We start from the raw sequence: 20,454 nt of genomic DNA, 5'->3' as shown, positions 1-20,454 counted from the left end.
TTATGTTTCCCAGATACCTCCAGTTAGTTTTTCACTGTGGTACCTGTGCTGAGTCCTTTCTGTTCCTGATCCTAACTGCCATGTACTGGCTAAATGCTTGACTTGGACAACTCGCACCTCAGATAGTAAACTGAAAATAAACCAAATGATACACCTCTCATTTGTGGTCACTGGACTCCTGAACTTTAGGAAATTCTTTGTCCAGAGTAATTTTGTCCTTATTCCTACTGTCATGATACTTTATTAAGAGTCTGATGACTTAGTGGGACAAAGTCACTGGGGGACTTAGACTGGCCTGGAGTATGAAAATTAAAAATCCAACCCTTCCCCAAAAATATTCCATTCTGAAAACTTTAAAAGAGGTTTTCACTCCCATTTCACTTCAAAACTGAATTAGTGGCCAAGGTCTGAGAAAACTTAAGGGTGGATTGTTCAGAAAATGTACCTTTGAATCACATCGTTCCGTAATTTTGACAGTTATACATGGATGCTTAGAGTTTTTTTTTCCAGGCAGATTTCTCTCCCCACTGCAGTGATCTTCTTGATGTTTCTTTGTCTAACTTCTGTAGAAAAATGTAAAGTAAGGCTTGTTATAGCAATAACCAAATTCTGTCCTCTTACTAGAGAGCAAGTGGCTGCAGCCAAGGAAAGCTTTTCTCCGATATTTTTGTTAGAAGAGGAATTAGTTGGCAGCTAGCATTAGATTTTGTTCTCATATTTTCCAGTCTAAAGTAACTGGCAACAATTCCTCTTGCTCTCTATCATCTGTTTGCTGGCCTTAATGACTATATAAGGCAACACAGCCTAAATTGATAGTTCCAAACATACTTGGTTAATGAGTTTACCAGCCTCATATTTCTGAGTAATGCAAGAAATTTTTGATACTGGAAGAGTTCTTGCATTATATGAAACTTTTAAAATACTGTGGTTTGTAGTTTTGGGGGTTTTTGTTATTATTTTTAGGAAGGTACTAAAAGTTTTATTGGCTTATAAAATATGTCCAAATATAGAAGATTTCAAGAGAGAAAGATGTGTGCATTCTGATGTTTTGAAGTAGCTTTTTAAAATTCTGAGCTTCAGTGCCAGAGAGGATTTAGTGCTATGTAAATAGTCAGGATTTGTAAGGTGCTTCATATTACTTCTCGTTATGTTATGGATATTTATCATATATTCTGTTTCTTTAAGTTTAGTTATCTTTTACTTCTAGAACAGAATATCATAAAGTTAATTACTTAGGTTTTTGGTTCAGTTCTAGGAGTCTATGTGGCTTATAGCTGGACTGCAAATTTGTAGTTTTTAAAAGCTTGTTTAGTGGCACACCTAACATTGAAGGTGTATTCAAACCCAACCCTTTTCTTGAAAAAAAAGGACATGAAAATACCAATACTTTTGTTCTATAAATAAAGCAACAAAGGCTGGAAAACAGGATGTCTTCCAGGGAAAACAGTCAACTCTTCCAAAGCTCTCATTTTTACATTTACAGTTTTGCCTTCCACTTGCTGACTTGGGCACTGCTCTCCCTCCAGCTACTTTACAGATTGGTTCTATCCTGCAGTTTTGATTTATTTAATGTTGATTTAGTTTCATTTAATATTGTCTGCCTTTGGAAAACTCAGTGCTGGATGTGACTTTAAAGATTATCAGTACTTATGAAAACTAGGCTCAAAAAGAATGCTTCACCAAGAATGAGTTCTAGTGAAATGGCTGGCAAAAAACATAAGGTGGTTATGTAGAATGCAGAAGAATGTTATTTTGGTTTGCTTTTAGTTGATTGAAAATGCTTTCAGAGCGTATGAGACTGTCAGTATCTTTGCTTCAAAGTGTTTTAACCTCTCTTAAAGGGGTTTGTAGAACACATGGATAAATTCTGAAGCATAGGTACTGTTACAATAATACTTGTTAACAATTAGTCTTGTCGCTTATAAAGTGAGTGATTTGCATGGTTACTTAGGAATTGTTATAACTTACGGTATCTTAATTTTTAATTGTGATAGCTTTTATGGGGTGTTTTAAGGGTCATCAAAGTCAATGCTTCCACATTACCATATTCTTCTCCCTTTGCCCTCCCATTTATTGTTATTGTCTTTCTTATACCTGTGTTGAAACTTCTACTCCTGAAGGAAGCTAGTTAAGTGGTGTCAGCTGGCAGGAATATTAAACACAGCAAGAAGTGACTAGTTTCCTGCTCTTCAGATGTATTTTAGCATCTTGAGCTGATTCACTAAAGAGTCAGGAGAGTGTCAGTATTAGTGTTAGGGTGTAACCAAAGTGCAGGACTAGTAGAAAGTAGAGAGAATTGGCTTGAACTGAAGGTCTGAGTAATTGATGCTATGGAGAATATCAAGATGTGCTGTACTTTTTTAAGATCAGTTGTGATCCTTCTGGTCACCTTAACTCAAAAACTTGCCAGCTATGATTCTTAATAACTATGTGTCTTATCTCCATAGCAGTTATCTCTAATCTTTAGACAGTTAAAAATTAAAATCTTAGTATTGTAAAACACATTTTCTGTGCAGAGATATGCTGTGTTTCTGATAGCAATGATGAAAACCAGTGTGATTTCTACTTTCTGTGGTATTGTGTAGTCAAACCTTGTTTGAGAGGTTGAGTTTGTTATGTGTTTACTGCAGAAATACATTGAATAGTGTTACTTATTAAAATATTACTTCAGCATTGTAGTGGTAATAGGCTGTGTTCCACTAAAAGAAAAACTGAACTGTGTTTCTGCATGATATTCACAAGTAATAAAAGAGGGCATGTTAGTCCCCTTACCCTTTTTAGAATAAATTTCTGAGAAGAAACACAACTTATCCTATGGAATTGGTGCATCATACCCAGTAGCAGAGTTTAACATTTGTCATGCAGAAGTTTTATACTTCCATAACTTTGTTAGCAGGAAATTGCTCATCAGCATTTTACAATACTTGGTGGCTTCTCTTGTGAGAATTAGTAGTGCTTATGGCAGCCAAATCAAGCCACAAGGTTGGCAGTGCTTAGAGACTGCCTTTTGTGCTGCTGTGAACTTCAGTCATAGCCCTGTATATTCTACATTCCAGTACATTCTTTTTCCTTTGTAGAGGCATCCAGGGTATTGAGAACACCAACTATGCAAAAATGCTCATCAGTTTTTAGCACGCCTTTTCTTATAGGCTGCAGGATATATACATATATATGTATGGCTGGGGTTTTTTTTTCTCTTTCAATGAATGTGTTGCATTAGTTCTCAGTACAGAGCCTTAATAAGACAAATTTCTTGGCTTTCACTGCTCTGAGCAGTGAAACAATTTGTTTTCACTGTTCTGAGCAGAGGAATAATTGAAAGACCAAAGAGCTTTGAGTAACATGACGCACAGACTACTTCATCGGAAAGTGTAACTGGTGTCTGAAATCCTGCTGGCTGGTAAGTCTGCAAGGCACATCACCTCTCTCAATTGCAATGAGCTGTGGAAATGCACCACACCATTTCTGCCTCCTGGCAGAATTTCACTTAGTGACAAATCCTGAATGTAGTTTCTCCAGTGCCCTGTTAGTTCTGCTGCAGAGAACCAGCTGGCATTCCCTGAATTTAGCTAAACTAAGCGAATAATGCATTGCTCAGAGCACTGGCAGGGAAGGAAATAATATCATTAGCCTGTTCGGAGATTTAAAGGCCAAAACCTTTTCTTAAGTATGATTTTTTTTTTCCTATTTTTTGCTTCATATGATGATTCATCAGGTGGCAGGGCAGTCTTCTGCTTGCTCCCTTTTTCTCCATAGGTTTTAGTCTGATAGGGTGGTGACATTGCTTTACCTTAACTGTCAGAACTTCAAGTTAGAAGGTCATTTTCTTCTCCAGAAAGTCTTGGCATGGCAATGCCCAAAATGTAGAATGAAAATCCTTGTTATTTTCCTGGACTATGGCTGGACAGGCTTCCTCTTGTGTATTGAGCAATACTGTAGATTTTACTTTCTTTTCTTTCTACTGCCAGTTTGTCTGCTGTCAGTGCTATTTCCATACTACTGCAGGTATAAGCCTTTTTTGCCTGAACTTGTGTTGCTTTTTGGAAAACTACTCTTTAAGTTAAGAAAGGTGTGTCTTCTGCTGAAATCTGATTATGTTTGGAAGCCAAAAGTGCAGATTTGAAACAACATTATTGAGGGAAAATTGGCAATGATGGGCACAGGGGAAGAATACCAAAACCAGGAGGGGGGCAGGGGGAGTGAGGGTAAGACATTTTTCACTATTTGTAGACTAAGATTAGAGTGTGTGTTATTGCACTGTGCTTCATTACTGCTGGACTCTTCTGGTAGAATTGGAAAGGAGTCACTATCTATGGTGGGCAAATGTAGCAAATCTTGTTCACAAGGAGAATTTACTTTCAAAGCCCAGATAGGGAAAGCTTAATTTATGCCAGTGTTTTGAAGGATCGTATTCCTTCCAAAAGATTTCATGGCTTAAGATCTCTTTGCAAAGCTTTTCTCATAATCCTGTAAAGTGCTTAGCCTTAGTAACGTGTTTAAATTCTTAGCTCCAACTTTGAATGGAAGAGGATTTGTCTTTAGCATGTCTGAAATTGACCTCTGTCTTTGTATTTATTCCTGTACAATAAGTGGATGAATAGAAGCTTCTGACATTCTATGTACTAATTACATTTCTTGTCTGAGTGGCCGCTTTTAGTAGCACTATTTTTTTCAGTTTCTTTGTGTAAGTGTTTTTACATGCTTCATGGTCTAAGGACTGATGACCAGATCAACCAGTAGTTTTTGAGGAGTGTAATAATCAAAGTATTGCTAGTGAGATTGTACTATAAGCACTCTGTGTTGCAACCTTTAAAAATGCTTTTTGGTCACATGAATTGAAAATCTTTGGTTCTCAGTGGTATCTCATAGGTTGTTCTTTATTTTGTTTTGAATTGTGGCGGTTAACACAGAAACCGCCATGACAGATGTTTCAGTCTAGTGTAGGAGACGTTTCTCAATGCTGAATTTCAACATTGCGTTACTCAATTCAGTTAAGCCTGTTTAGGAGGCAGTGCAGGATTTTGCTGTGTTAACTATTGTATGCAGTATGCTAAACAAAGCATGAAAAAAAATCAAAAGGAAATGTATTTTCTCATTTTCTCTTTATTCTGAAAACATCAGTATTTAAAACTGTTAAATGGGATGCAGATGTGAACACCTTAGGATAGGGACCACTTTTGGGGGGATATTTATAATGTGTATTTGCTTTCCCATTTGCCTATGGATAATGAAAAAGGGAATAAAAATTATGTAATCAGTTGGGCTCTTTGTCTTAAAACCAGTATAAAATTACTTCTTCCAGAGCCTTGGTAGCTTGCATGGATTTTTAAGGTGTCACATTATGTAATGTCAAAACTTGTGTTAAGAACTTGAGAACTAGGCTGAAAACACAAGTTTTAGTCAATCTTATCAGCTGTTACCAAGCTACTTGTATGCTATATTACTTAAAAATTTGTGGGTCTGCAGGATTAAGGAAATATATAGTACAAAACTGAAGTTATTTTTCTGAATGGCTATCAGCAGGGACGGTGGTAAATTTTAAGTATTCTATTGAAGTCTGTAGGTTTGTTCATTGAATAGCATAGCAAGGAAGACACTGATCTTAATCCCTGGATGGGACCAAATTGTTCTTTGTTGTAATCTGTTCACAGACTCATAGAATAGTTGAGGTTGACAGAGACTTCTAGAGGTCATCTAGGTCAACCTGCTTGTTCAAGTGGGGCTATCTAGAGCAGGTTGCCCAGGACCATGTCCAGGTGGCTTTTGAGTATCTCCGAAGGCAAAGTCTCTACAACTTCTCTGGGCAACCTGTGCCAGGGTGTGGTCACCCTCACAGTAAAAATGTGTTTCCTGATGTTCAGAGAGACCCCTCCACATTTCAGTTTGTGTCCATTGCCTCTGGTCCTGTCACTGAGCACCACTGTGAAGAGCCTGGCTTTGTTGTCTTTGCACCCTCCCTTAAGGTATTTCTAGACATTTATAAGATCCCACCCAAACCTTCTCTTCTTTGGACTAAATAGTCTCAGTGCTCTCAGCTTTTCCTCATAGGAGAGATGCTTCAATCCCTTACTCATATTCATGACTCTTTGAGGAGTCCAGCAGTGCACAAAGCTCTCCAGGTGTGGCCTCCTCAGTGCTGAGCAGAGGGGAAGGATTGCCTCCCTCAACCTGCTGGCAATGGTTTTCCTAATGCAGCCCCGGGTAGCGTTAGCCTTCTTTGTGGCATGCTTCTGGCTCATGTAGATTCTTGCAGTACATCCCATGATATGTCTTACCTTTTGTTTTGGAACATTTAGTTACTACATTCTACTACTTTTTCCATTAAAAGGATATTGATTTTTTTCTGCTTTACTGTTTGTTACAGGTAGGCTAGGTGTTTCATAGATAACATTGTTAAAATATTTTACTACTATTCCAAAAGTATATTAAGTGCTCCTTATGTAAGTAATTGTATTATGTGTTATCTTTAGTCAAAGTATTCACAAAGGAAATCACTAATTAAACTATAAATAGAACCTTTATAAAAGAATGGTACGTGCTGGTTTTTTATAGCAAATGAATGTAGGGTGAAGATTCTTGCCTTTTTGTGGAAAGATACAACACACGTTCTTGTAGAGACTTTTAGAGATTTGTTGTTTTGTTTCAGCATGTAAATGAACCACCACAATTAGTTTCTTAGTCAACGAATCTCAAAATCTTTTAAACTTTTTTTTTTTATGCAGTGATTTTTAGATTGGGTTAGTTGGATTTGGAAGCCTGGGAGTAGTTAGGTGAGTTTGGATTTGTTTGTTGCTTCTAGTCAATTCTATGCAGTTAGTAGGAGGTTTTCAGTGAAAAGGGAGATAAGAAAATTAGATTCTGTTAGTTTTGTTGTCTAGAATTAAACGATTACAGGTTGAAAGCAATATTAGAAATTGGTTGTTAAATGTCAGCAGCTCTGAAACAGATAAGTACCTTTATAGCATTGGTCTAATATTCTGTAAAGACTTTCAGCAAAGGAAGTATATATTATATATGATCTAGCAATGAGTTATGCCTATAAGCTTTTTCTGAAGATTTTTCTCACTTTGATACTTACTCCTGTTGATACCTTTCATCTTTACTGCATCAGTGGTAGAATGAATTTGTCTTTATCATTGAAAACAGCCAACTCTGTGTTTGCAAGCTATTGTCACATCCTCCTTCCACCACCCAGTCCTATGACCAATACTTTTCATTGGTCGTATCTTCTAGATCTCCTATTTTCTGCTCCCAAATGGGATTCTTCATCAGCTTGTTATACTTTGCAAATTCATGTTAGTGACTGTTCATCTATTACACGTCTATGGTGAATATGAATATATTTATTCAGAAAATAGGACCTTATTACAGTATTTGATGTTGGTTGTGTGTAGTAGATACTATATACATATGTATATTGGAGTGTGCATGTGTATATTTATGTTTGTGTGGAAGGGTGTATAAGAGGATGGTTAACTGTTTTTGTAACTGTGTTAAAAAATGTGGCTAAAAATTATTTAGAATGGAAAACGTTTTGCTTAAGAAAAAACTAGAAACTAGAAACTGGTTATTAAGCCTCCACTGGTCAGAATCTATACTGATCAGGTTTATTTCTTTTCTTTTTCTTGTCTCTTCCCCCACTCCCTCCATTTCCCCTTCTCCTTTCTCTGTAATTCACAGCTATTAGAAATTAACTGGACTGGATTGACCAATCTTCTGGACGTTCCGGGGCTGAAGTAAGTGTATGTAAAGTAGTGTTTGATATTCCTCCATCCTAATAAACCCCAGAAAATCTGAAGACTGTCAGCTAAATAAGTTTATGTTAAATGACTCTGAGCAGTTATATTTTCATTTGGAATTACGTGAAATTGCTCCATATGCAGAAGGTAGTGATTTTAGTGAAAGTACATCAAAAGTATACCTAGTAGGTCTTTTTAAAAACATTTTAGTAGTGCACAATAAAACCTCAAAGAATAAATCAGAAGTAGAGATGAAAACCAAGCTACTTTGAATCATTACAATCCTGATATGGTTAAATCCATAAATACATTCATAATTATCTAGTTATAGTTACACAGGGGGGTTTTAATATTGAGACAATAGCTAAGGGGATAATGGTGGATCTGATGCACACTTGGATTTTGTGACTAGTTTTTTTTTATTGATCCCATACTCTCAGGAGTTGGCTGACTCCAGAATTACTTTTTATTGTAAAAAAAAAAAAGTTTGAATTTAGGCATTAAATTAATCCTCTGGTGCTCAGTTGTGTCACTGAAATGTTTTTTGCTTTGCTTAGACAGATGAAGCTGGAATCCCAGTTGAACAGTTTGAAAGTAGAGCTTGCATTAAGTAGGTTAATGGCTGCAGGAATTGCTTATGTTTCGAGTCTGCTTAAGACTGCCTCTGAGAAAAGAGGTTCGCTTGATGAGTGAGAAAATGGCTTCCAAAATACAGCTCCTGAGTAGTAATTTGCTCTTTTGACACAACACTAATAAATTTATGTTTAATACTTAAGCTTACTAGGCTCCTGAGATTAATATCATGCTGCATATTTGCCTGACTGCAAACACAAAACCTCAAATCTAAACAAACTCTTTCTAAGTATCTGAAGTTTATGGTTTCCAGAGCAACCAAGCTTGGCCACATATGCATAAAATGGTGCCATCTAGATGTGGTATGGTTTCTATAGTAACTGTGGTGACTCATGCTTTGCCTTGCCAAGAGATATCTTCAGTGATGTATTTGGTTTCCTTATCTGCATAGATGGATTGTATGTTTTGGTACGACAGCTTGACATATCACAGTTGTTATAAACGATGCATAAGAGATTGCTGCCACCACAGGTACATTTCTCGTACAACGGATGTGGGCTGCACACTAAACTACTTGTTTCATACTGTCTGCAAATGTTTTTGCTAAATGAATTTTTGCATTTGCTGCTAACAGCTTCCCTGTCAGCAACTTCCGTTGCTCTTCATATATGACTCCACAGGAGAATGACACAAAAATAATTAATATTCTATCATCAGTATACCTTATAGAGGAATGGAACTAAAGTCTTGATGTGAGGAGGAGCCAGGCTGTGAGAACACTTAAGTGATGTCAGGAGAGGATGTGGGTGATGGGAAGATGAATTATATTATGGTTGCTTGAGATATAGTAAAAATTCACTACACAGTGGGAGATGTGCTGTCTCTGCAGTATGAATAAAAACACAAGAAAAAATACATAGCTGCTGATTCTGTCACTAAAACTTAAGTAAAGCTAGATAGAGAGAAATGCAGAAGAGTTGGTAACTGCCAATTACTTCTCTGCAACAAAATTGAGCTTTTGATAGTATAATAAAATATATATTGGAGTGTTTTACACCTGTTCTGCCTTTTTGCCAGTGTATGCAATGTGTGTAACCGGTGGTGTCAGTCTGACAGCGCACTGATTTGTTGTCAGTTGAGACCCAAACTGGGTGAACTCGTAGTTAAGGAAATATTTTTATTTCCTGTATTTATGGAATGGTATGGGCTGATTTTTTTGTGGGTTTTTTTTTTGTTTGTTTGTTGTTTTTTTAATGATTCATTGCCAATGTGATTGTACTGTCACTCCCTTTTTACCAGAACAAAATCTGTTTTGCTTCCCCAGGCTATATTTTACTCGGGCATGAGCATGACTTCTTTCCGTTTCTGTCTTAAATGACAAGTCCTCCCAGCTGAAGTTCAACTTGTTTCATAACAGCATGGGAAAGCTTAGCCAAACTTTCAGGGACAGTTAAATCATTATTGAAATACAAAAGCAGATTAACAGTTACCATCTGCTTGGTTATATGCATTTCAGGCAAGAAAACATGCAATAGCCATTTACCCTGGATGGTTTTAAAAAGCGGGAGTGAGGGGGCAACTTGGCAGTGGCAAGGAAATGCGTTTATACTAATCTATGTGGTTTCTGCTATTCAGCGTCAGCTGCTTCCACCTGGTGGTCATTTTGGCAAGAATCCTTTATTTGAAAAAAAATTATTAAAAACCAGGTGTATCTTCTGCCCCCCCCAAAGGCAAATCTTTTCTCCTTTTAGGTTAAGCAGCAAAAGGAGCATATGAGTGTGACAAAATGTGTTTAAATCTCATGAAGTAACCAAGGGTTATTTTCTCCAACAGTGGCTTATCAGATACAATAATATTGGATATAATATCCAACTACCTGGTCCTTCCAAATAGAATTACAGTCCCCCTTGTCAGTGAAGTGCAGATTGCTCAGTTGCGGTTTCCTATGCCAAAGGTAAGCATGTTTCTGCTAATAATCTGGCTTCTACTTTTTTTTCCCTGCAGTAATAGCTGTTAAAAGATATTCACATCTTTGTGAATTTCTAAATACAGTTACTGCAGTAGTGAAAGCTGTAGTAAATCCAGTCAGTTAAAGTTATCGATTCCATTTATTAGTAATTTCTGTGGAGTTAATGTTTCATAATACACCAAGATTTTTTTCTTTGTTTTAATAGAATCTTAAACATATTACTTGCTAAGATACAGTTTGAGTGTGTAGACCAAAAATTAAGTAGCATATGTTTTATATTATCACTGTAAATTATTGTTAGGGCTCTTCACTTGAAAGTTGTTGCTATTTATTGCTACTCGCTTCCAGTAACATGGCATTTCTTGATATAACTGGAATGTTTCTGATTGCTGATGACAGTTTTTCTTTTCAGGAGTCTCTTGAGTGCTAGGCCTGCTGTATATGTGAATCATCATTGATATCCCCTCATTTACAGTGTCTCCAAATTAAGTTTTATATTAGTGAAATCACAGTGGAAATTATAAAACATACACTGCATAAATTGTGATGACATAGAAGCTTTCAGATTATTGCATAAACTCATCTTTTTCAGGGTGTTTTAAGGATACACTTTATTGAAGCTCAGGACCTGGAGGGGAAAGATACTTACCTAAAAGGGATTGTCAAAGGGAAGTCAGATCCTTATGGAATCATCCGTGTGGGTAACCAGATTTTCCAAAGCAAGGTCATCAAAGAAAATCTCAATCCAAAATGGAATGAAGTTTATGAGGTATAACCAATAAAAATACCTTGTGCGTTCAGTAAAGTTGTCTTCTGAAATTTCTTTTGTTAAAGAAGGTATTTTGGGGATTCTCTTGAGGAGCTTCTTAATGTCTCCCTCTAAAAGCCCAGAGTTCTGTAGCAAAACAGAAATTCTCCATTGATGCTTATATATATATATATATATATATATATATACGTATTTCCTAAACTAAGCATCAATAATTCTGAAAAACAGTCTAGTCTCTTAAAGCCAACATTACTAAATAGCATCTAAATAGCATTTTTACTTGCTCTACTCATTAAATTCCATCTTTATTAAAGCATTTGCTTCTTGATACATTTTAATACACAAAGACACTGCAATTCAATGTTTTACTGTTATGCTGCCATTAAACAAAGCTAGTTAGTTTTACCATTGAAAATGCCATCTTACTGTACTTGCAGGCCTTAGTGTATGAACATCCAGGACAGGAGCTAGAGATTGAGCTCTTTGATGAAGATCCAGACAAAGATGACTTCCTGGGAAGGTAAATGTTCTGGAGAACATGTTTGTAGGTATTGAAAAAGAGATTAAGTATTCTTGACATAGGTCTTTTTTTGTTTGTTTCTTTGCTTTGTTGTTTTTTTTTAAATTGCAGTTGTAGTTCTGCTATAGTACTCGATTTCTAGATAAATTATCTTTTCAAAATTAGGATAGTAAGCAATTCTCTTAATATATTTAAGTATATGAATATAAAAATGTGCTTTTGTGTGTATCTACACATCTTTATGTTTACATATTTTTTAAATAAAGAAGGTAAGTATTATGGGTACCCAGGAATAAAAAAAGATTTGTTTTAAGGAATTAGATCCTACCTGCTTTAATAATTGTAAGATAGCACTAAGTTTTAATTATTTTTTCAGGTAAAGTTAATACAGCTTTAGAACTGTGTATCTTCCTCATCTTCATAGTTTTTCAAATGCCTATCTAAAGGTTTATTTTTCTTTAAGAGCTGATCTTAACTATTTGATTAAAGAAATGATTTTGCTGTAATGCTTTTGCAAACATTACTCACCCTTAGACTCCATAGGCCTACCTTTAGTGTTTACCCATAAACATTTCAGGGCTTTAGTCAGCTTCTTTCTCCAGTAATTTGTCACCTTTATTTCTTGCAGAGTTTTGGAGCTTCCCATTGTTGCTTTCCATACAGAGTAGAACTCCCTTATCTTTCCAGCTCCTTCTCTCTTAACAGGAGCAACAGTACCTACTTCTCTTCTCATTAAAATAAAGAAGTAGGTAGTACAAAGGCTTCTTTTCTTTACACATCCCTAATCTTACACTGAAGTGGTGGTGGGGGGAAAGTGGCATAGTGTGTACATCAGTACTAATAAAATAAAAAGCTACAACAGATGTTCATGCACTGGCATGCAGTTGTCTGTGCTATTTAATTTTTAGCAGATTCCCTGGTACATTTTTAGCTTGTGTGAACTAGCCCTCTGCCAGACAATGCCAAAGCATGAATTCGGTCATAGTATATGTCCAGGGGCTATTTCCAGTGGGTAGTTTGGATGTGTTCACTGTTTTGAGAGTTTGGTCATATGTATGTGAGCCATATTATGTCAGCTGCCCTCATAGCTACAGGATGGGCTCTAGTATAGGCATATTTTCTGTTATCCTGCACTCATCTTCATTCAACCATTTCATTCCCTGCTTCTTTCTTAGGGGCTAAAAGAATAGTATTCTGCTCTTTTGATCTCAGTGGAAGCCTGGATACTCAGCAAGCACAGGGTGGGGTTTGAGTTCTGTACTGGATTTTTAGCTTTGCTAAAATACTGTTTCTTTTCCTTTTTTCTCTTTTTTTTTTTTTAGTTTGATGATAGATTTAATTGAAGTTGAAAAGGAGCGTCTTCTAGATGAGGTAAGTGTTCAGTAAGTATTGGTTTAAAAAAGCCCATATTATGTATTTATTCTTGTATTATTCTTTCCTTCTTGGGGATGTGCACAAGTAAGCTTAATGCTACAGGACTAGATTCCCCGATGATCAGCACAGTGGTTTAAAGTATATCTGAACTGGTCAAATCTAAAGAATAATGTTGTTCTTCTGTCTGAAGGTTTTAAGATTATTAGTATGTGACCGCAAAAAGCACTTACTTATATATTTGATAAAAACTTTCCTTGCAGAAGAATAGTTAATTGCCTGGTTTAACTATTACTAGACTTAGCAGACTAATTTTTGTCATATATGTAGGAGAGATTATATAATAATCTTATGCAGGGTTTCTATGTCTAGAACATCTTTATAGAACTTAAAGAATCCTCTTGATATTTTAAAAATCCTTTTTACTTTATAATATAGAGGTGTTGCTGGCTGATTTTTTTAATTCTGTATTGTACTATCTAGTGCGAAATAGGGTATTTTAGAAAATGAATCAGATCTTTTCGGGTTATCCAGACCTAAACTCTATGAGATTTCTAGTAGACCTTAGCATTTTGAAATGACTTGAAGAGCCAATTTCACTCATGTATTTGTTCAGTGTCAGATTATTTCACATTACTTTGCTTAATTTTTAGTGGTTTACTTTGGATGAAGTGTCCAAAGGAAAGTTGCATTTAAAACTCGAATGGCTCACATTGATGCCAACTGCTGAAAACCTAGACAAGGTATTAAAGGAGCGCATTATTTTTGTTCTAATACTAATTTATGTGGGGTGTTTCTTTGTTGCAGGTTCTTTTGTGTGTGTGTGTGTGTTTAAGTATGTGAGTAATTTATTTCTCTAGTTGTTGTGCATTTGGATAAACCTGTAACTTTATTCCAAGATGTTTGTTTTCAGAAATCTCATACCAGTCATAACTGTCAATGTACTCTTGTGGCACAGGATTTTAAATGCATTTTTCCTCTTAATGTTTATGGTTTGACAATATTAGCTATCATTTCACTAGACTGAGAGATTAAACAGGATATGATACTATAATCTGTCCAGTCCAAAAAAGAAATAACTAGGAAATGGGGTGGAAATTTCCGAAAAGAATGTGTTTGAGATAGCTGTATAAGTCTTGAAAACTTATTACTTATGCTTTATAGTGTGCACTTCTGAATGTTTGTGTTTTGGGAAATGTTTTTAAAATATTTTTCAGGAATGGGACACAACAGTATATGTGATTCTCAGAAAGGCTTACGGTATGTTTTATATTTTTTAGGTGCTAACAAGCATTAGAGCTGATAAAGACCATGCCAATGATGGTCTTTCTTCTGCATTGCTTATTCTTTATTTGGACTCGGCAAGAAACCTGCCTGTAAGTTTTATTCTGATGGTTACCCTCTTGTCATGGGTATCTCTTGCGTACTTCCAGCATGTCTTGCTTGGTAGTATGGCACACTGCTTTACTAACACACATTATGCCATGTTTTCTATCCTTTCTCTCCTTTCAGAACGTGTAATGTAAGGTCCACATTTCTAGTAGTATAGTATTATAGATATATATTTAATAAAACATGATTCTTCAATCAGTGTGGGGTTTTTCTTTAAAGAATGCTCCTTTCCTGGACTTGAAAGGCTGCATGTTTTTATTACACAATGTTTTCCATAAATAGTATAGGATTAGCAGGAGAATTTTTAAGGAACTAACTGGACAAAGTCTCACTTCCTTGAGTTCAGGTAAACTTGCTTGCTTTGGTTTAGGTTATCTGTGGTAGATATGAAGGTACTGAAGTTCTCATGAAATTAATACTCTACAGTTAAGATTTCTGTCAGGTTATCATTTAGGTTATTGTTTATTTGCTTGTACAAAACGAAACCAAAAAGATTCATGGTTTTGTCATTATATGGATTATACTATAGAACTGTGACAATAGCTCGTCTGTGACAAACACACACTGTGGTGTAGTTTACTTCAGGTTAGTAAAAGGCTGTTCCTGGTTGTAACTGATAGTAATAAAGGAAACCTTACCGTGAATAGATATGTCAAGCATAAGAGTGAGTTTTGCTGTTTTTTTCAGCATTGCTATTAGATGAGACATTCTGGAAGTGATGATTAGAATACTAGTCAGAGGCTAAAGTTTTCAAGCCTCAAGGCTTTTCAAGGGTTTTTTTATATGCATTTTTCAAATTTGTCCATTCAACTTAAAATGCTGCATAAAAATGAAGTGGTAACAGATGAAACCTTAGTAGCCTAAACAATCAATATCACTAACTAGTGATTCCATGTTTGCTCCAGGGTGTATAAAGCAGAGTTTGGAAGTAGTATTTATAGGTTATCATAAAAGCTAAAAAGATGTAGCTCATTTGGAATAGAGTCCTGCATTATCTTTTTAACTTCTTTTTAGTCCAGGGGAACTCTGTAACTTAGCAGAAAAAGAGTAGAATTACTCTAGTACAGCAGTGTAAGCAGAAATAGGAGTACGCTGTGCTTAACATCAGTTTCAGAGCACGGTAATACACAGAAAAGTCCATCTGCTGTTTTGTGCACTGGATTAAATTGAATCTGTTTCTGTATTTTATTTTTGACTACTGAATTTTACTCAAACTGTTACAAGTTTAATATATTTGTTAAAATACACTAAACTTAACACTTACTTAAAAGGAATAGTTTTAAGTTTTCTCATCCACAATTTCAGGGTTTTTTCCATATATTGGTTTGTCTATATTAGATTAGTTTCTTCAGCAAGTACTCAAAGGCTTTATCATAATTCTAGGTTTTTCCTTTCTTATTTGAAACAAACATTCTGTAACACTGTCTCTCTCCTTCAGAAAGGTTATACTACAAGTCTTGAGTTCTATCTATTTTTGGGGACAATACTTTAATTTCAAGGTCTTAATCAGTGCTTCCATTCAGTAGGTCTCTAAATTCTAGGGCCCAGAAAGTGGAGGATGCTTGCACAAAGCTGACCACTTAGGAAAATTAGGATCAGAATGCCAAATTTCTTAGTGCTGTGTATGTTCTGACTACAGTACAAGAGAACCTGCGTGGGTTGAGAATAAGGATGGTCATAGTTTGAGGTCTGTTTAATTCATTGTTTTTTCCCCTTGCTCTGCCATCCCAGAAAAGCAGCTGCTGCAAATGACTCACTTTTTAACTTAAAGTAATTTTCTTTCCAGAAATGTGCTATAAAGAATATGGTAAAAAGTAACACTGAACCCTTGAAAATTCTGTTTACAAGTTGACAACAATAAAATAACACAATACTCTGTTAAATTCAAGTTGTCCAAAACCAGATATGAAAAGGCTTCATAGTTAGGTGGGGGTGGGGGGGGAATATCATGGGAAGACTTTTTCATATATGAGAACTGAAAAGATACCTATAGATTCTAGAGACAATGCTTAGGTAATGTCATGGAGCTGGCAGACATACTGCAGTGAACTGTAGCGAATGCAGCTTTTTAATGTCCATTTGATTCTAATATGGAATAACATTTACATGACTAAACATGAAAGTCTGCCGGCTTCTCATGTTGTGTTGGATTGCTTGTATTTATGGGGAATAAAAAGTTCAAAGAGAATTAAGAGAATTAATAGCTTTGAAGGCTTGTCTGCAACTTTAATGTTACAGCTGAAATATTTTGTAGATAAATAAGAGCTTTTTATTACCTTCCAGAATGGATTTCCTAAGTGAATGCTTACTGGTACATTTTAGAGCTTGTTTTCTTTGCTTTATAGCAGATAATACCCAGCACAGACATTTCTTTTAAGTAGATGCATCACAGTTGTGGGTTTTGGAGACAGTGGGATGATTTACCTGAAACTGATTTATGTTTCAAGGGAAATAGAAAAATAGCATAGAAGGATGGTCTCTAAGTTTACCTGGTTGTATCTGCCATATAAATCTGCACTACCAAGTGTAAGCTTTGAAAGTGGGTTAATATATTTGAATAATAATGAAAAATAAAAATATAAGAACTTTTCACCATACTGCATTAAAGAAGGTTATTTAGCAGATGAAGCTATTTGTAATGACAAATATTTACTTTTTGTTATCTGCTGTTTTCTCTGGAATCTTTTGACTGTTTTCCTTAACTTTTTTGTGTAGTAAAGCTGCTTATGCATTCATTCTGCCACAATCCCATCACTCTGCTTTCTCCTTCCATTTCCATCTTCCTAAGAGTATCTACGAGGGAAACTTTGGGTGTGGATACTTAAAAGAGAGGAGAGCATCGGGACTAGTCTTTTGTGAAAACACTACCTCACTCTATAGAGCACTATTTGTGAGTTCTCTGGTATTATTTGTATTGTACCTTTTATCTGCCAGAGTGTGGATTAGTGCTACTAAAGCCACTCACTCTAGTGGAATGAGAGCATGCAATTTGTTTTGCTGCATGGTTACAACAAGTGTGCATTGTTTTTGTGCTACTTTTATTGCATTTTAAAGGCTACTTAAATTTCATTGATCAGTATATCATTGGGTAAGTAATTAACTTCTTATGATAAAAACCCAAGATAAGTTTTTTGAAAAAAGCTGATTCATTGAGAAGTAAAATGCCTACTGTACAAGCACACTGTGTGCTGGTGAATTGTTGGCTTTTATTGCAAAGAAATTAAATATTACAACCAACATCCCTATAGTTTTTTTAAAAGGTGATGTACTCAATGTTTGTAAGAACTTGCAACCTCTCCACCCTGGTTCAAGTATTGCTTTAAAAATGGGTGTAGTTCTTTGTGCTCCCCAAACTATAAATTCCCTTGTAAATTCTATTTCACTCCATGATGTTCCTTGTTTTGCAAATTCCCAAGCTCCTTTTCTTTTTTTCAAGTTAGTCTCTAGTCAGGAAACTCCAGGCTAGGAATTCATATTAATCCCAATTGATATTTCTTGCTTGAATGTAACGTTACAAGATTATTACTGCCTAATGAGCCTCTGAATATCTTACACTTAATCTATAACCACAACCTTGGTATCTGAATAAGAATCTGTTCAGAATAAGAATTCTTTTGCCAGAGAGATGTGGGTATGCTTTTGTAGACTGCGCAGATAAATTCATTGCTGGCTGGCTACTTTTGGTTCATATAATAAACCTGGATTGATCATAAACACCTCCCCCCGCCCCTCCCAAATCCCTACAAAACCCTTTTCTGTAGGCCTTTCAGTTAGTTTTTGTGCAGAAGTTCATCTCAAAGTATCAAAGAAGTTATATTCATTACCAAACCTTGTTAAAATCTAGCTATGATTCAGTTATCTTGGTATTAAACCTGTTAAGTAGTTGCTGTTTCTTTTAGTTATAAAAATACTAGATACATCCTAAAAAAAGTAGTTAAAAAAATCAAAATGCTTGATAAAGATAGCCCTGATTGATCTTAGGGTCTTTGCAGTAGAATATGTATTCTATACCTAAGAGCTTCTCTTTAGGCATTGGTCAAAAGTTTCCAAATCCCTGAAGCAATTTGTGAGTCAGTAAAACAGCAACCATTTTAAGATAGCCAGCTCTGGATTTCCTTCAACAGCACAGTTGGCTGCCTTTTTCTGCACTTGTGTGGGTGCTAGTCTTGCAGCAAGCAAGAGGGTGAGATTTATGGCTGGAGGCCAGAATAAAGGTGAGAAATGTAGTAGATTAGAGGTAATGACAGCTTCAGCAGCCCTAAAACTGCATCGTCTTTTCAGGGCATCTTTAAACACAAGGCATTATGCAAACTTTCCCACCAGCAAGTTCAGATATTTAATTAACATGAGTTACATGGGGTGGGGAAGTGTTAAAAAGGGAAAGGAAAATCCAATGCCCTGAGTGCTCTCGGTTTCTTTCTAGACAGTTTTATTGACTGCTGGAAATCTAGATTTATGACATCTAATTTAGACATTTACCCTTCTAAATCTGAATTATCTGAAGTTATGGAGCGTGGATAGTGTTCTTAGAATTTCCAGAAGTGAGTAACACTAGTTTTATGATAGGAGATCATTAGTTCATGACAATCGTCCTTTCAATTTGGTATCTGGGCAACATAAAAATTATCCATATTTTAAATCAGCTCTTACAGATCAATGACAGTCTTCTGGTTATGAATTAGGGATGCACTCACAGTTTTAGAAACTTCTAAAGATCCATTTTAACCACAAGAAGACGGTGAGTGAACAGAAGTAATGAGTTGCATTCTAAAGCATACAGAATTAGGATCTGGCTTAATAACAAACCAGCTTGTTAGCTGAGGTGTAATTTATGTAATTTGTGTTATTTGGATTTACTGGAAATGCCACTGGGTATTAGGGAATGCTAGCCTGAAATACGATTTATTCCACTGTGTCAGTTACCAGTATAGTTCTTGGATACCCATCCCCTTTTCCCAGAACTACACAGACACTCAGAACTATATCAAAACAATTTTGTTGCCCAAGGCAAGTCCTTTTCTTGGCTTTTTATATTTAATACTCCCATTTATTCTCCTAGCACCCAGCCTTTCAGCCACCATCCTCATGGACCTGCAGCTCCTTCCCTTGAAACCTGAAGTCTGGCTTAAACAATATTTGCCCCAGCTGATGTCCCTCTTGGCTTATCCTTGCTATGATTCCAGAGGAATTAAGGCATGTTCAATATCCAGGAATCATTGATTACCTGCCTTTATAATTGACAACATAGGTTTGATTTTGACTTTTAAAATTTTTTGAAATAATATTATAGAGGCAAAAAAAAGATACATACTGGATATGCAGGTGTCAATGTGAAGGAAAGATGGCCAGTAAGTTGAGGGGCAGTTCAGGATTCAAAATTATCTTGATGAATAGCAGATACAATCTGAACAAATGAGCTACTTTTCCATAGGGGACAGTCAACGCACCCAAAGAAATACGGGGTGTAAATAGTTGTCTGATGGACAGCCTTACAGAAATAAAATAGAACTGTAGTTGTGCTCTATCATGTTGTTATTGAAGACAAACACAACACTGACATATATGAGAGGAATGTAGCCTCTAAGATGTATAGACTAGTCTTTCTGTTCTGCTTAGCCGTTACTAAGGACCTGTTTTTGGCTGCAGCAGTTTAAGATCTGGAGGACAGCAGTGACGATAATGAGAAAGTCAGGAAATGTGACTAGCAGAGGAAGAGAGTTTTGCCTTAAGAAGCAGAAGTAGGAATGGAAATAGTATCAGGCTGCTGCAGATGACGTGACTTTTTCATATTGGTCAGAAAACAAGAAACAGTGCTTAAACTCCAGCAAGGAATATACCTGTCAGGCATTAAAAAAAATTGTAATGAAAAGGATAGGTAAGCATTAAGATTGATATGGCTGTAGGGATATTGTGCAGTCTTCATCTTTGAAGGTCTTTAAGTGCAATAGTAAGTCCCTAACAGATAAATGGCTGTGGAAGATTCCTTTATTTTAACAAAAATAATGATTTTTAAAAAGTTACAAAACCAGCTAAACCTTATTTTGGGGTTTCTCCAGTTTCATCACTTTGTGTGTTCTAAAGCTGAATGCCAGGAATCTCATAATGTATGTTGGCTAACCTC

The 20,454-nt window shown here is 35.9% G+C and overlaps 1 protein-coding gene across 2 annotated transcripts in view; it reads left to right on the top strand.

The window, feature by feature from the left end:
* The window catches only part of ESYT2 (extended synaptotagmin 2), a 74,225-nt gene that overhangs the window by 37,829 nt on the left and 15,942 nt on the right, over positions 1 to 20,454 (top strand). For both annotated transcript variants that reach the window (XM_005142132.4, XM_031042846.2), the window contains exons 7-13: positions 7,681 to 7,736; positions 10,146 to 10,266; positions 10,874 to 11,050; positions 11,488 to 11,570; positions 12,893 to 12,941; positions 13,595 to 13,684; positions 14,222 to 14,317. In XM_005142132.4, coding sequence (XP_005142189.1) covers positions 7,681 to 7,736; positions 10,146 to 10,266; positions 10,874 to 11,050; positions 11,488 to 11,570; positions 12,893 to 12,941; positions 13,595 to 13,684; positions 14,222 to 14,317 — 672 coding nt within the window. The remainder of the gene's footprint in view (positions 1 to 7,680; positions 7,737 to 10,145; positions 10,267 to 10,873; positions 11,051 to 11,487; positions 11,571 to 12,892; positions 12,942 to 13,594; positions 13,685 to 14,221; positions 14,318 to 20,454) is intronic.

This window comes from Melopsittacus undulatus, chromosome 1 (assembly GCF_012275295.1).
Source record: "Melopsittacus undulatus isolate bMelUnd1 chromosome 1, bMelUnd1.mat.Z, whole genome shotgun sequence".
Classification (NCBI taxonomy): Eukaryota; Metazoa; Chordata; class Aves; order Psittaciformes; family Psittaculidae; genus Melopsittacus; species Melopsittacus undulatus.
Note: the sequence above shows the minus strand (reverse complement) of the source record. Positions and strands in the feature narration are given on the sequence as shown.